This window comes from Trypanosoma conorhini, assembly GCF_003719485.1.
Source record: "Trypanosoma conorhini strain 025E chromosome Unknown Tco_14.4_contig_00190, whole genome shotgun sequence".
Lineage (NCBI taxonomy): Eukaryota > Euglenozoa > Kinetoplastea > Trypanosomatida > Trypanosomatidae > Trypanosoma > Trypanosoma conorhini.
Window position 1 is genome coordinate 1 of NW_021704276.1, and position 13,939 is coordinate 13,939.

The following is a 13,939-nucleotide window of genomic DNA, read 5'->3' on the forward strand; positions in this document are numbered from 1 at the left end:
GCTCCCGTTTCCGCTAAGGGAGGAGGGGGGGAGGAGGCACGGCGGGCGCAAAAATAAGGGAGGAAGCAAAACAGAGAGGAGGAACAATGCGTCGGGCACACGTGTGAACCGCGGATGGGGGGCGGCCGTCCGGCACACGCAGAGACGCAGTTTTATTTCCTTTGATGCCGTCCTTGTTTTTTTTTTGTTTGTCTTTCTTTTTTTTTTCTTCGTCCTTTTCGCTTTTTAATTTTTTGGTACATCACTTTTTCCCCCCGCTGCGCGGGGAGGCGTCGAAGGCGACAAGCGGCGCCCGCGGCTGCGGCTGCGGCCTACATGCTGGCGAGTCGCAGGGCGATGATTTCAAAGACGCCGTACGTGATGCCCTCCGACTCGCACCCTGCGAACTCCGCGAGCGCCGCGGCGGACGCGTGCTCCGGCCGCGCAGCGCCCACTGCGGCGGGGAGGAGGCGGGAAGAGGGGGAGGAGAAGTGCGTGCTGGTGTGGCACCGGTGCGCCGCGCACGGCACATACGGCCGCAGCCCACGCAGGATGCTGACGTCATTATCCACGCCGTCGTACAACGCCACATGCGCCCGGCAGAAGTGCAAAAGTTGCTCGAGCGTCATGCGACCGCAGTTCTCCGTGTCGTACGCACGAAACACCTCCTCCCGCTGCTCGTCGCTGTAGCACGGCACTAGACTCTCCACCTCGGGAAACAAGGACGCCGCCGGCGTGGGGCGCCGCGGCGAGAGTGACCGCGTCCCACCCCGCTGCTGCCGCTGTTCTCGTTGGGGCGGCGCCGGCGCCTCCGCGTGTGCCTCGCTCTCCGGTGAGGTGCCCGGCCTACCACCTGCAGGCAAACCGTGACCAGCGCCCGTCTGCCCCGCTGGCTGGCAGACGGTGTGAACTGCCGCGTCGGCAGAGGGCGGGGTCACCGCCGCCGCCGCCGCCGTCGTTCTAGTCAACTCCTCCTGCTCCTCCTGCTCTTCCAGGTCGTTCACCTCCCGCTCCTCCTCGTCACTCTCGCCCACGGCTGCCGCGGTTGCTGCGGACGCCATCTCGCCGCGGTGTCGGGGAAACGCGCTCGTGGGGCGGCCGTTCTGGCCATCGCGCTGGGGCTCGTAGAACTCTAACCCCACCACGAGCCGCACGCAGAGCTCCGTCACGGTGAGAGGGAGCCCCTCCATCAGCATGGGGAAGTGGCGGCGGCACTCCTCCCAGCGCATCTCATGATCCCGCACGACCGCCAGAAGCGGGTCAAACTCCACCTGCAGGTACAAGCGCGTTTTGGGGTCGTTGCTGCTGCTGCCGAACCACACCGCGTGCATGCAGGTTTGGACCTCCCCACGCATGAATAGCGGGAGGTCAATGGAGAGCGTCTCGTGCACCGCCACCGCGCCATTCGCGTCCACGTTTGTCGGAATCTGCACGGTCCGTCGCATTGGAGACACCTTGTGCTGCGGCCAAGTGAACTCCAGCCGCCAGCTGCCGTTGGACGAAATGGGGTGAAACCCACTCACCTGGATGTGCGAGAAGACAAGGCTGCGCGGCTGGCACTCGCGCATCCGCACGCTCCTCCCACTCTGCGTCCCGCCGCTTGCTGAAGTGTGCCCGGTGTCGGCCGCGTCCTCCATGAGGGACACGTGCGGGCCCGCCGAGAGCAGGCACCCCGCGGCGGAGCGGCTCGTCTTGCCGGCGCAGTCCGGGTCGCCGGAGGCCAGGTCTAGCGGCTGCGGCTTCCGTTTGCCGCACTCCAGGCGCTGCCTCGGCGTGGCCCCGGCGGAGTGCACCTGTCGAACATTCAGCACCGCCCGGGTCGTGGGCAGGTGGGCGCCCGTGCCCTCATCCGTCGCCACCGACGCACGCTCCGAGAGGTCGGCCTCGCGCTGCGAGACGGAGCCCAGAAACTCCGCCTGGCCGTCGAGAAACAGCTGCCCGGACCCCGGCGACCGCGCCACCCCGCTGTCCCGCTGGCGGTAGACCTTAAACCCCACCTGCGCCTCCCCCCCGCACGGGGCAAGCGGGAACCAGTCGCCGGGGCAACAGCACGACGCGCCGCCAAGGACAGCCGCGCCGTGGGCGGTGCGCAGCACGACGTGGACGCCGCCGCAGCCGTGCAGGGGAGGGACACACCTGCCGGCCGCCTCGCGGAGCCCCCCGCCCCTCCCGGCGGCAACGATGGGGATGACGATGCGGAGGTGGTCGAGGCCAAGCGTGCGGCGCGCGGGGGGCAGGTGGTCGCGCTGCGGCGCGTCTTCCTTCTCCGCCGGGAGCGGGACGAGCGGGTCGGTCAGGAGCGAGCAGCTGTCGGCCACGAGCTCGACGGCCAACGGGGCGTCGGCGAGCGCCTCCGGCAGCCCCCGCACCCGCACCGAGGTGACGATCAGAAAGTAGGAGAACTCCTGGTGCAGCTCTCCCGTCGTCTCCCTCGGCGCCGCCCGCGCCGCCATCGTCGCGGTATTCGTAAAGGAAGAGGAGGATGCCGGCGACGCGGCGCGCCACTGCTGCATGCCTTGATAAAAGTCCCAGCCGAGCCCGAGAGAGGCAATGCACCCACCCTGCGCTCTCTCTCTCTCTCTTTCTCTTCCTTTCTCTCCTTCGCACTCTGTGTCTGAGCTACTATGTCCACACACTGTCGGGGTGCCGCCAGGCGCGTACCTCTCGCTCGCCAGGTAGATGATAGAGACCCAGTGTGCGCTTCTGTGTCAGTGAACCGCTTCCCTGCCAAAACCTCGCCCCCCGGGAACACACGCATTTATTTACGTGCAGGCAGAGAAACCAAACGATGGTGGGAACGCAAAGAGAAGTATTTCCCGTGCCAACAGGGCCCCGCACGCAGCAGACAAAGCAGGAAGAACCAGCCCAAGGCATTGCCGGGAAGGGAGCAGAAGGAATGAAAGGGGAGAAACAGCGCGTAAAACCAAAAAGTAAAAAAGTAATGAAAAAAAAAACGACGTGTTGAGTACATTTCCTTTTTACGGACGGACCGCATGAGCAGCTGTGCATATCGTACAGAGCGCCAAAATAAATACACACACACACACAAAAATAAAAAAAACGGCAACGCTATTATATGTACATGTGGTGAAGGGGACGGCGGCGCAGCGGCGCCGACCTCCTCCTCCTTCGATTGCCGCTTTCGCCTGGAGTTATTCCTTCCCTCTAAATCTCCGTCACACGACTGTCTCCGCAGAGGCTGAAGCCGCCATTCTCCACCAGGCAGCCGTTGATCAGCACATCATACAGCGCCTCAAAGCGGACATTCATCTGTTCCCTAAAAGTCACGGCGATCTCGCACTCGCCAGGCTGGCCGCCGCGTGTGGCGCCAGGGATACTGCCCTGCATGGGGGTAATAGTGAAGCGCTCGGGGTCCGTCACCACGAGAAGTTGTTGCTCTTCCTTCTGCTGCGCCCTTTGCTGCTGCTGCTGCTGTCGTCGTCGTCGCTGCTGCTGCTGCTGCTGCTGCCCCGCCTGCGCCTGATCCGTCCCCGCTCCCTGCAGCGCAACCGCGGGGCCATCCATGTCCGCGCCACTCTCGCCCTCATCCTCCCCGCTGCCGTCGCCGACTTCTCCCCAGTAGTGCGTAATTTCCTTTATTTGGCGGCTGCGGGTGAGCAGAGGCGCAGCCTCTCGCGCGGTGCTCCGCTTGCAGGAAATAGACCCCGCAACAGCAACAGCAGCGCCGCCGCCGCCACTACCACCACCGTCGCCCGGAGTTGTGGTGGCGGTCAGGGTGGGAAAGACCTCCGTGCAAGCTCGACGCGACGGGACAATCGCAAACGTCACCGCCGATGGGTAGGAGCTCAGCAACTTTATCTTCTGCGCGTAGCACGGCTGCGGTCTCCCGTCGTGCCGCAGCTGCCCCGGGTAAAACCAGAGCCGCGCGGGGCTGCAGCGCACCGACGGCAACGAGAAGTTGAGGACGAGGGGAACCGACTGCGTCAGCTCCAGCACGGGGGGCGGGCAGACGGGCTGCGACGTGCCCGCGTCGTGCGGCCTGGGGCCCTGCACGCCCCCCTCCGAGGGAAGGTACATGACACTCAGCGTCGCCGCCACGCCGCGGTTGGCGCGCGTCAGGGCGTCCACCTCCGCCCGCGCCGGGGGGCAGAACTCCACCTGCGCCTCCAGGGCGTCGCCGGGGTGCAGGAAGTACTTCGTGACCGTCACGAAGGCGGCCGCCTCGCCCCGCGCTGCACCGCCACCACCACCGCCGTCGCCGCCGGGGAGGGAGAACTTCGCCATTCGCACCTCCGTCACGGCCATATCCTCCGACTGCCTCCGCCTGGCGGCTTTCAGCAGCCGCTGCGCCTTTTGCCGCTCCTCGAAGCTGCTCCACTTCAGCTCCGCCACCGCCCGCCTCCCACGCGCCGCCTCCTCATCGTCCACCTCCACCGGATCTTCCTCGGTTTTGCCCGACACGAAGCGCGTCGCCGCGATGCGGAAGGGGGAGGTGGACGGGAGGTCCAAAATAAACTCCATCGCCGCACAGCTCTGGTTGGTCAACCGCACCACCTGCGTGCAGGGCTCGCCCTCCACGTACCGGGGGAAGCGAACCAGCTCGCCGGAGGGCTCCACGGCCAGCTGTGCGGCCCCGCAGCGCGCGCGCACCTCGAGCTCGATGGGGATAAAGTAATGGCGGCTCTGCTCCGCCATCTCCAGCTTTCGCCGCTCCATAAAGGTATACAGGGCCTGGCGCTCCTCCTCGTTTGCCAGAATAACCTCCGGCGGCTGGCGTGAAACAACCGCCTCATCGCGGTAGGCCAGCGACTCCTCGTCAGGGCTCGCGTCCTCCTCATCCGCGTCCCCGTCGTCCTCTCCTTCTGTCGTGGCGGTGGTGCCTGCGTGGCCGCGGGATTCGCTGGCTGAGACACTTGCAGGTTGCTCCTCGCTCGCCGCGGCGGCGGCGGCGCCGCAGCACAGGCGCGGCTTCCCCGCGGAGAAGTGCCTCCGCAGCACCTTCAGTTCCCCCGGCGTGGGGGGCAAAATCGCGTTGTTCCGCACCACCCCGGGGCGGGAGATGAGGGGCTGCTGCAGCTTCAGCATCACGATCGGGCGCACGATGCTGCGCATCCACGCCGGTTCCGCCTCCCGCACCCGCTTCTTCTTGAAGACGCGCCCCGCCGGGTACCGCGCGGCGTGCAGGCGGTAGAACTCGTCAATGATGAATCCATCGTTGAAGGGGCTGTCGGCGACCTCCGCCGTGATGATGACGCCGCCGCGCCACTCCCGCTCGGCCCCGCCCGCCTTGGCCACAAACGTCGCATCCGGGGCGTACTCAACGGTGACCTCCCGTGACCCCAGCGCGGGCAGGAAAAAGGTCTCGGGCGCCGCCGCCACCCTCCCTTTTCCCTCCGACTCCCGCCGCTGCTCCTCCTCCGAGACGGGTTGAAGCTGCAGCGTCACGGCGGCCGCCGCCACCTCCGCGTCCACGGCCACGACGGAAAAAGTCGCGGTGGTGAGGAAGATCTTCACCGAGACGTTCAAGTCCCGTGGAACGCGATTGAGGAGAAGCATGCTGCGCCGCGACCGCCCGACGCCCGCGATGACGGCCGGCATGAGCATCAGTTCCCTGCCGCCCAGCACCGTGAGCCCTGCTGTGTTGGAGTCCAGCAGCACCGGCTTGCCACTCAGCTCCAGGTTGAGTGGGATGTGGGTGTAGGGCAAGTCGCCGCAGCGCACCTGCAGCGTCTCCTCGTAGCGTCCTGGGAGGTTGGCAAATATTGTCAGCGGCACCTCGACCGTGTCGTGTGGATGCAGTGGACCAAAGGGCGCGTTGCCAAAGATGGTGGCGCCGCCACGCCCATCTAGAAGTATTTCCTGCGCGTCAACCAAAGCGGCGCGCCGCTCCCGCTCCATCTGTTCCGTGCCGTCCACGCCTTTGCACCAGAACGAACGCTGCACCGCCGCCAGCGAAGACCTCGCGGTAGGCCCCTCCGTCCGTCCAGCCGCAGCAGCAACAGCAGAAGAAGAGTCGTGTTGAGGCAGACGCTTTTTCCGCCTGCCCCGCACAGTAGTATCCGATCGCTGCATGGGCAGACTTGCCCCAGTGAGGCGCGTCGCCGTCAAGGCGAGCTGTTCCCGCAGCGTGCTGGTTCCCGCAGCTCCCTCTACAGAGGCCTTCACCGGGTGACGCATCGCCTCCACCGTGTAGGAGCCGTAGCAACCGGTCTGGTTGCGCACGCGCAGCACCAACAACTCCGACCACACGGGCTCCTTGTCCGGCAAGCAGGACTTCAGCACCACGGGCGGGCAGTACGGGCGCAACACCGCGGGTGGACGCTCTACGGCAACGACGTCGGTTACCTCCGTCACTGTCCCTGGCGAGCACGGCGCATCCGGCGCCCCCACCACGTAAAGCTCCACAAGATTCCACAGTAGTGCCTCGATGAAGCAGTCGATCTCCATTTTTGGTGGAGGCGGGATGGTGTAGGGGAGAATGGGCGGGGTGTACGCCATGCAGCCGAGCCCACTTGCCCCTTTTGGCACCGGAATCAGGTCGAGGGCAACGGTTAACTGCTGCACCCGCTCACAGCGGAGCTCCACGAGGGTTTCCTGCCGCGCACGGGCGTTCTTGATGACCAGCAACGCCTCCCGCGCTCCCTCGCCTGACTGGGAGTCAAAGGCGCAGCGGATGGGAATGGGCACGTTTTGCCGTCCCGCCCTCAACGCTCCAGGCGGCGGGGCGGCGAGTCGAATGCAGGCCGGCAGCACAACAGCCTCGACGGTGTAGGAAATGTCAAAGGCGGAGGCGTTGGACACGACAAGGTTTTGCTCCACCCACGCCCCCTCCGGCACGACGCCAAAGTCCAGCACCGTCTCCGGCACGACGAGCAAAGGCGCCTGAATGGTGGCGCGGGTTTCGATCGCCAGGGTGTCGCCGCCCCGCACGATTAACTCAAAGAACGTCTGCGAGTCGCCCAACTCCACCGCCTGGCGGTAAACCGTCACCTCCACCGAGTCCCGCGCGGGGAGGCGGTGGGTGGGGGGAAGAAAAACAAAGCGGGGCGGCTCCCGCAGCAAGGGGTCCTGGAGGTCGAAGACGACGGGGATCGGGTTGTCGTTCGACACCGTGAAGGAGGCCTCCGCCTCCCCTCCGTGCTCAATGAGGCCAAAGTCCAGGAAGTCCGTGCTCAGGTGCACGGAGGGGCCGACGCCCGTCACGCTGAGGTGCAGCTGATGCGAGCACCGAACTTCCGGCGCCTCCGCCACGGCTGCGGCTGCTGTGGGCGTCAGGAGCTCCATCAGCTCTGGAATGTAGCAGTCAATGTCAACGAAGTAGTGGCCGACCTCCCGCAGCGTAAACCGAAACAGCACCGTGACGCTGGCATGCGGCGGCACGCATCCCTTTCGGGGCTCAAAGGCAACGTCCAGCGCCTCACGCTCGCGTGTCGAGAGCAGCACCGCGGGGGGGCATTCGTCGCAGCTCGGGTCAAAGCAGAAGTGCAGCGAACGCGGCGAGTTGTTCTGCATCGTGATGCACCGCACGTTGCTGTAGTGCACGAGGCACTCCACCCCCTCCTCCAGGCGGTCCGGGATGAGGACGAGGGAGGGCAAGACGGGGTCGGCAAAGAGGTAAAAGCCGGTGGCAAAGACACCGTCGCAGTCCGCCGGCTGCTCGCGCGTGCAGGGCTGGAACACGATGTAGGGGTCCGCCATCGCCTGCAGCGCGTCGGGGGCCGGCAGGGCAGGGATAAGCCCACCGCGCGAGTAGGCATCCGACGCGGCTGCCGCGTCCACAGGCAGGGCGGGCAGGCCCTCTAGAAAGAGATTCAGCACGGCTGCCAAGGGCTGGGCCGCCGCGGGCTTCAGCGCGACGGTGAAGCAGCTCTCCTCGCGCGGGGGAAAGACGCCGGTGGCGGGTGTCACGCGCAGCGAAGCCGCCTCCCCGCCCAAGCCACTCCCGCCCCCAACGGCGTCCGTCTCCCAGTGGTACGGCACAGTGATAGGGCCGCGGTTGCGGACCGTGACCAACACATTGGTTTCAACGCCAGGCGCGGTGCCAGGCACCATGTACTGCAGCACACTCGCGTCCGGCCGCGGTGCGGCTATATTCAGGCTCCCGACGCGCACAAGCTCGATGTGAGGCAACACGCCCTCCCCGCATAGCCCGAACCGGTGTTCCGCCACGACCGGCCCCTCCTCGCCCTGCAGCACCGCTACAAGAAGCTCTTCGGCGTCGTAGCGCATCTCCGTCATCGGGGTGAAGCACACCGTGACGCCCACGCGGCCTCCACCCGGCAGAAGCACGGCGGTCTCCGGCGCCGGAGACACCGTAAAACATGGCGAAGTGCTGCTGAGCTTGACCACGGCGACCGAACCGGTGTTCTCAAGGTAAAAGCTTCGCGAGCAGGCATCCATGACGTACGTGTACGGAAACTCATACCTCGTCACAGTTTCCTCAATGGCCTTGCGGCCGCGGCCCCGCTTCCCAGTGGCAGAGGGCGCCGCCGAGGAGACGGGCCCCGCCTCTTCCCGCTGCGTGACCGGAATCAGACTAAATTGCGGCAAAATCGTTTCACAGTGCAGTTCGACATCGAAAAAGTGCCACTGCGCCCCTTCGCCCCGGCGGGAGTTCAGCTCCCGGCAATGCCCAAGTCGCAGCAACTCCCTGATCGCGGGCTCCGCTGCGCTTTGGGGCTCAAATGTGATGTGTACGTCGACGAAGCCGCCGCACCCAAGAGGCTCGCTCAAGGTGGTGCGGGCAACGGCAGAGGCGGCCACGTGGCAGGACGAAGACGACTGCGGCGGCGGCGGCGGAAGCGGGGGCGAAGCCGAGTTTGGAGAAGCTTGTCGGTCTACAGAGGAGGACACTATTGCGTAGGTGATCCAAGCGTGCCTGGAGGGAGGAATCCGCACGCGCAGCAGATTGGGGCCGCGGTTGACGAAGCGAACGGTGGCGCTCACCTCCACCCCCACCCTTGTCTGCAGCTCCACGCTGTTGTTTGCCGCAGAGCACTCAATCTTCGCGAAAGGGCGAGGAACCTTTTTAGTTGCGGTTGCCAACGCACGAGCCTGGCTCGCCGCACCCGCCCTTTTTACCCCCGACACTTTTATCGCCGTTGTGGTTGTCATTGCTGCCGTTGTTGCAACAGCAGCAGAAGCGGCAGCGGCCGTCGTCGCAGACGGAGAAGGCGGCAGAGGCACCGGGGCAGGAACTTCGCCGTTGTCGTGGGGGATGATGGCGGGGAGCGCCACTCCCACGTTGGCGTTGCCCGTGGAGGGCGGGGGGCGGGCCACGCCCGCCGCTTCGGCTGTCGAGCCCACCGGCGGCAGCGTGGCGCCCCACGGGCCCCCGATCTCCATCAGATCCCCGGGCGCGTGCGTCAGTAGCTTGCACTTCAGCTCGCCGCCTGCATCCGGCGCGGCCGCGGCCGCCTTGTCCTCTGGGGCCGCCAGGACGGGGTGGAAGCCGTACTCCCTCTCCAGCGAGGCGTTGAGGTCGCGCGCGAAGCCGGCGGCGTCGATGGTGAACCCGCCGTCGGCGCCCACGGCGTCCATGCCCGCGGAACGCATTGCCGAGCTGCGTGCGTTCGTGCCCAGCGTGTCGGAGGAGGGAGCCGTCACCGAGGCTTCGGCAGAGGCCGCGTACTTTGGCTGCGCATCCTCGAGGGAGAAGTCTACGGCGGGCACCTTTCCCTTGCTGACCCTTGCCGGCGCCCCCTGCAAAATCTCGTCCATCCTGTACTCGTCAATGTTCCGGGCGTTAAAGAAGCGTTGCTGTCGACGCGCGTGCCCCCGCAGCGCGTCCGCCCCCTCGCATGAGCGCTGCAGCTGCTGCTTAATTTCACTCAGGGCGCGGTACCAGAATTCCTGCTCTCTAGCCGCCGTCAAGGCCGCCTTCCTCTCCTCGGCGGCGTGCGGGGCGGCGCGCATCGTCCTCGCGTGTCCGCCGCCAGCGGGCCCCGGCGAGCCACCCGCCCTCTCCCCCGCCCCCCGCTTGGGCGGGGAGGCCGTCGCCTTCTTGTGCTTTGCCGCGTCCTTCCGCTCGTGGCCCGACCCCCGCGGCTCGCTGCTCACGGGGCGGGTCGGTGTGGGCTCCGGCGGCGGCTCTGGAACCCGCTGCAGCTCCGCCTGGAACGCCTTCTCCTCCTCCTCCTCCAGCAGCTCAAAGTCGCGCAGCTCATCCGCGAAGAGCTCCAGCGCCTGCCCCACCCACGCCGTGTCTACCAGCGACTCCTTCAGGCGGTCGCTGGCGTCCATCGCTGCTGCGTCCCCTGCTCAGCCGCGGCTACCGCGTGACGCACGCACGCACGCACAGACGTGGGATGTGTGGGAGCCCTTTGCTCGCAGCGGCCCCTCTTTTCCCCTCTTCTCTACCTTCTTTTCTTTTTCTGCTTCTGCCGTTGCTGGCTTCAGCGGCTGCGGAAGCAGCCGGCGACGATGTGAAATGTGGAGGTGGCGCGGAGGAGAGGGAGAGGCGGAGTAGCGGGAAATTAATACAAAATAAAAATAAAAGTGGAAATTTGATCCAATCAAATTCGGGCCACACACAAATACCATTTGCGGGGCAAACGACGGGAGGGAGGGAAGTAAGTCTGCAGCGCGTCGCCGCCTCGTTGCTTTTCCCCGCCCCCTCCAAAAAAAAAACACACACACGCACGCACGCAGCGAGAGGAGGAGATTTAAAAGAAAAAGAAAAAAAAGTCATGCTCTATGGTGCTGGGAAGAGACAACGATGGGGAGTTGAAGCGGCCCCCTTCCACACGCACGCACACACACACACACGTGGGGAGTCCCGTATTTGCACGGGGCCAAGAAAAAAAAAGCGCGCATGCGGGGAAGCACCGACGCGAGCCGCAGACGTGACGGGGAGGAAAAACAAGAACAAAAACAAAAAAAAGAGACGGGGCCACACCGGCGCCGCGGTGAACACGTGCACAGAGGCAGGCGCCCCACCCCTTCGGTATCCCTCTTTTTTTTTCTGCTGTTGTTGCTGTTGTTTTTGCTCCGGGGCGCCCACAGGCCCGCGGGTCACTAAACCATCAAAAAGTACTCCTCTTGGGCGTCGACCAAGTCGGCAACGGCGACCTGAAACCGCTCGACGCTGCCCTGCAAACTCCCCAGCATCCTGTGGACCCCCCGCTCCGCGCTCGTGCAGGCCGTGGCTTGACCCGCAGACGCACCGCCGCCGCAGTCGTCGTCGCCGTCGTCGCCGGGGGCGGCGAGCAGGTCATCTAAAAAGTACGCACTCGGCGCCGAGGTCACCTCCGCCGTCACCGGCTGTCTTGTCGTCGCGGGCGCCTGCCGCTCCTCCTCCTCCGAAAACGTCTGCAGCTGCTCCTCTAGACCCTGCCAGGGAATGTGCGTGAAGAGGCAGTCCAGGTCGCCCTGCACGCGCGCACGCACGTGCGCCTCACACAACCCGAAACGGCTGTCCGCGGCGTCAAACGCAAACGCAGACGGGGACGCAGGGGAGTTCGGCTGCGCAGTCGCACCTACACGCTGCAGCCGCTTCACCGGGGCCGCGGCCCGCCTGACGACGCTGGCGCAGTGCGTCAACATCATCGTCGCCCAGTCAAGCGCACCGCAGGCCCGCTGAATGTGCTTCTCCGCCAGTGCTGAGCCCGCCAAAACGGCGGCGAGGGGCGACTCGGCCCGCGCAGTGGCACGCTGCCTAGCGGTGGAAATGAGCGCCTGCCGGGTCTCCGCCTCAAAGGGCAGCCGCGTGTGACGAAAGATCTCAGGAAAGGCCTCAAGGGGAATGAGGCGGAGCCGCATCTTCCTCGGCTTTTGCCGTCCTATGCACTGATACACGCGCTGGCAGGGCCGGGACAGGGCGATGCGGTCGAGGTAGCGCTGAAGGTCCGTCTCTGCCCTCAGTCGCTGCAGCCTGGAGTCGCCCTGCGCCGCGGCCGCCTCGTACTCCTTTGCCAACTGCACATGCTGCCGCATGGAGGCCTCCACGTGGCGCAGGACATCTCCGAGCGCCTCCGCGGTGAGACGAACAAGAAGCGAGACGCAGAGCCACAACACAAGCGGCTTCGTGCACGCCCCCTCTTCTCCCTCTTCTCCTTCTATTGTTGTCGTTATCGGGTTTGTTGCCGCCAGCGACGATGCCGTCCCCGCCGCGGACGAGGATGCTGGCGGCGAGGCAGAGGGGAGTGCCGCCCCCGACATGCAGCTCACGTACTCCGCCATCGCGGCCTCGTCTAGCATCAGCGTGTAGCGCAGGAAGAGGTACTTCGCGGCGTACACGGCGGAGCTGGCGGGATTCGGTAAATTATTTGGCATTCGCCACCCGTGAAGCTCCACCGCGAGCGAAAGAAGATCGGTGAGGTCAAGAAAAAGCCTTCGCCGCGTTAGCCGCCGCACATGCTCGGGAAGCCGCGACCACACCCTGTCCACCAGAAACGGCGCCGCATCGGCCACGTAGTCGGCGAAGAACATCCGGCACTGTGTGGCGTCGCGGTAGAGCGCGAGCGCGGAGGCGGAAATCTCCGGCAGACGCGCTAATCCCCGCACGTAGGCGACGCGTCGCAGGCACCGCAGCAGCTCGAGGCACTCCGTGTGGCTGTACTCATTGTAGTGCTCCGCCGCCGCAATGGCAAGGGCAACGCCGAGCGCCGGCTCCTCCACCTCCGCCGTGGCGAGCGCCTTCAGGAGCAGCAGCAGCGACCGCGGCGGGAGCCCCATGACAGGCACGCGACCGGCGCCTTGCTGCAGGCGCAGCACCTCACTCACGCTCGCCGCCTCCCGATTCGTCGCCTTCCAGCGCAGGCTCAGCGCCGCCTCGGTGGGCGAGGAGACGAGCGGGCCGCGGGTGGCGTCCAGAACGAGAGACGGGACGGTGTCCACGCCGCTGAAGCCCAAGTTTCCCCGCGGCGCCGCCGGCCCCTTCCGCCGCCCTCGCGCCCGAAAGATACAGAGGGGAATGTGCTCCCCGTCTAACTCCACGCAGCCACCAGCCCCGCCGTGTTTGTCGCCCAGCGACGGCGACTCGGGCGCAGCGCACGGGGCGAACGGGAGGCAGTGTTCCGTCACGGCGCGGAGGCTTGGCGGCACGTGGCTCGAGGTCAAAATGTCGTCCCCGAGGTCCCACTGAAAGCGAATTTCTAAGAGACGCTCAATGGTGCGGTCGAGGCCGTCATCGCCAAACTGCGGCGCCGGTGGCTCCAACACGTCTTGCCGTTTCCGGCGCGTCCTCACGCCGCCGGTGGCCCGCCCCCAGAACGGCGTCCACGTGCGCCGCGCGTCGGTCATGAGTCGCACAACGCTGTAGGAGGAGACACTGCCGTCTGTGCGCACATCCGGGAGGGAGTACGCAGGGGAGCTACGGTACTCGTTGCGGAAGTAGTTGGCAAATGGACGCTTAGACTTCTTGAGGTTCTTGCGATCCGCCTGGTGACGCGCGGCGATACCAGCGTCCAGCTGCTGGTGCGAGGCCAGGGCGGGGGCCAGCCACGGCACCCGTGGACGCCGCGGCGCCCGTGGCGCGAGCCGCTGCACCGTGCAACGGCAGCTCATCCGTGCCCCCTCTCCCCTCCCCCCTTCTCCCACGACCGGGCAGCAGTCGTAGTGCTTCTCGCTGCGGTGTTAGTCGCGGGTTTAGGGCCGACTCGTGTCTCTCGCACGCGACCCACCCGCCCACGCCCCGCTTTTCCTCCTTTTGGCCCCTACTGCTGCTGCTGCTGCTGCTGCCGCCGCGGTCAAAGTGGGCGTGTGTGTGTGGGTGGGTGGAAGTTTCGCCCAGGAGACAGAAAGAAGGAGAGACGGAGGGAAGCCAGCGCTTGACTGTGGGGCGCATAAGCCAGCGTGCGTGAGGGGGGGCAGAGGGAGTGAGTGGCACACACACACACACAACGAAAAACACAAAGAAAAAAAAGAGGTGAAAGGCAGGCGGGGGGAGTGAGTGAGAGAGAGAGAGAGAGAGAGAAGTTGGGCGGAAATTAGTCTGCATTAGTTTCCCCCATTCCACCCCCGCAGTAGACGCGGGGACGCAGGAAGGCGAAAGAAGACA

The 13,939-nt window shown here is 65.9% G+C and overlaps 3 protein-coding genes across 3 annotated transcripts, besides 8 other annotated features; all 3 read right to left on the minus strand.

Moving 5' to 3' along the window:
- The first annotated feature begins 173 nt into the window (after nt 1-173).
- Nucleotides 174-213: a microsatellite.
- A 98-nt stretch (nt 214-311) lies between these two features.
- On the minus strand, nt 312-2,492 carry Tco025E_03936 (uncharacterized protein; the record flags this gene model as incomplete). The annotated part of the gene is made up of 1 exon (XM_029370852.1): nt 312-2,492. One exon carries the CDS (start codon nt 2,490-2,492, stop codon nt 312-314), a length of 2,181 nt encoding a protein of 726 aa, XP_029229044.1.
- A 53-nt stretch (nt 2,493-2,545) lies between these two features.
- Nucleotides 2,546-2,595: a microsatellite.
- A 408-nt stretch (nt 2,596-3,003) lies between these two features.
- Nucleotides 3,004-3,040: a sequence feature (A-rich).
- A 104-nt stretch (nt 3,041-3,144) lies between these two features.
- Tco025E_03937 (uncharacterized protein) lies at nt 3,145-10,182 on the minus strand (the record flags this gene model as incomplete). The annotated part of the gene is made up of 1 exon (XM_029370853.1): nt 3,145-10,182. The coding sequence occupies one exon, from the start codon at nt 10,180-10,182 to the stop codon at nt 3,145-3,147; it is 7,038 nt and encodes a 2,345-aa protein (XP_029229045.1).
- Nucleotides 10,183-10,682: 500 nt separating this feature from the next.
- Nucleotides 10,683-10,707: a microsatellite.
- Nucleotides 10,708-10,956: 249 nt separating this feature from the next.
- Nucleotides 10,957-13,446, minus strand: Tco025E_03938 (uncharacterized protein; the record flags this gene model as incomplete). The annotated part of the gene is made up of 1 exon (XM_029370854.1): nt 10,957-13,446. One exon carries the CDS (start codon nt 13,444-13,446, stop codon nt 10,957-10,959), a length of 2,490 nt encoding a protein of 829 aa, XP_029229046.1.
- Nucleotides 13,447-13,595: 149 nt separating this feature from the next.
- Nucleotides 13,596-13,626: a microsatellite.
- A 139-nt stretch (nt 13,627-13,765) lies between these two features.
- Nucleotides 13,766-13,793: a microsatellite.
- Nucleotides 13,794-13,825: 32 nt separating this feature from the next.
- Nucleotides 13,826-13,855: a microsatellite.
- Nucleotides 13,856-13,929: 74 nt separating this feature from the next.
- Nucleotides 13,930-13,939: part of a sequence feature (A-rich) that runs on past the window's edge.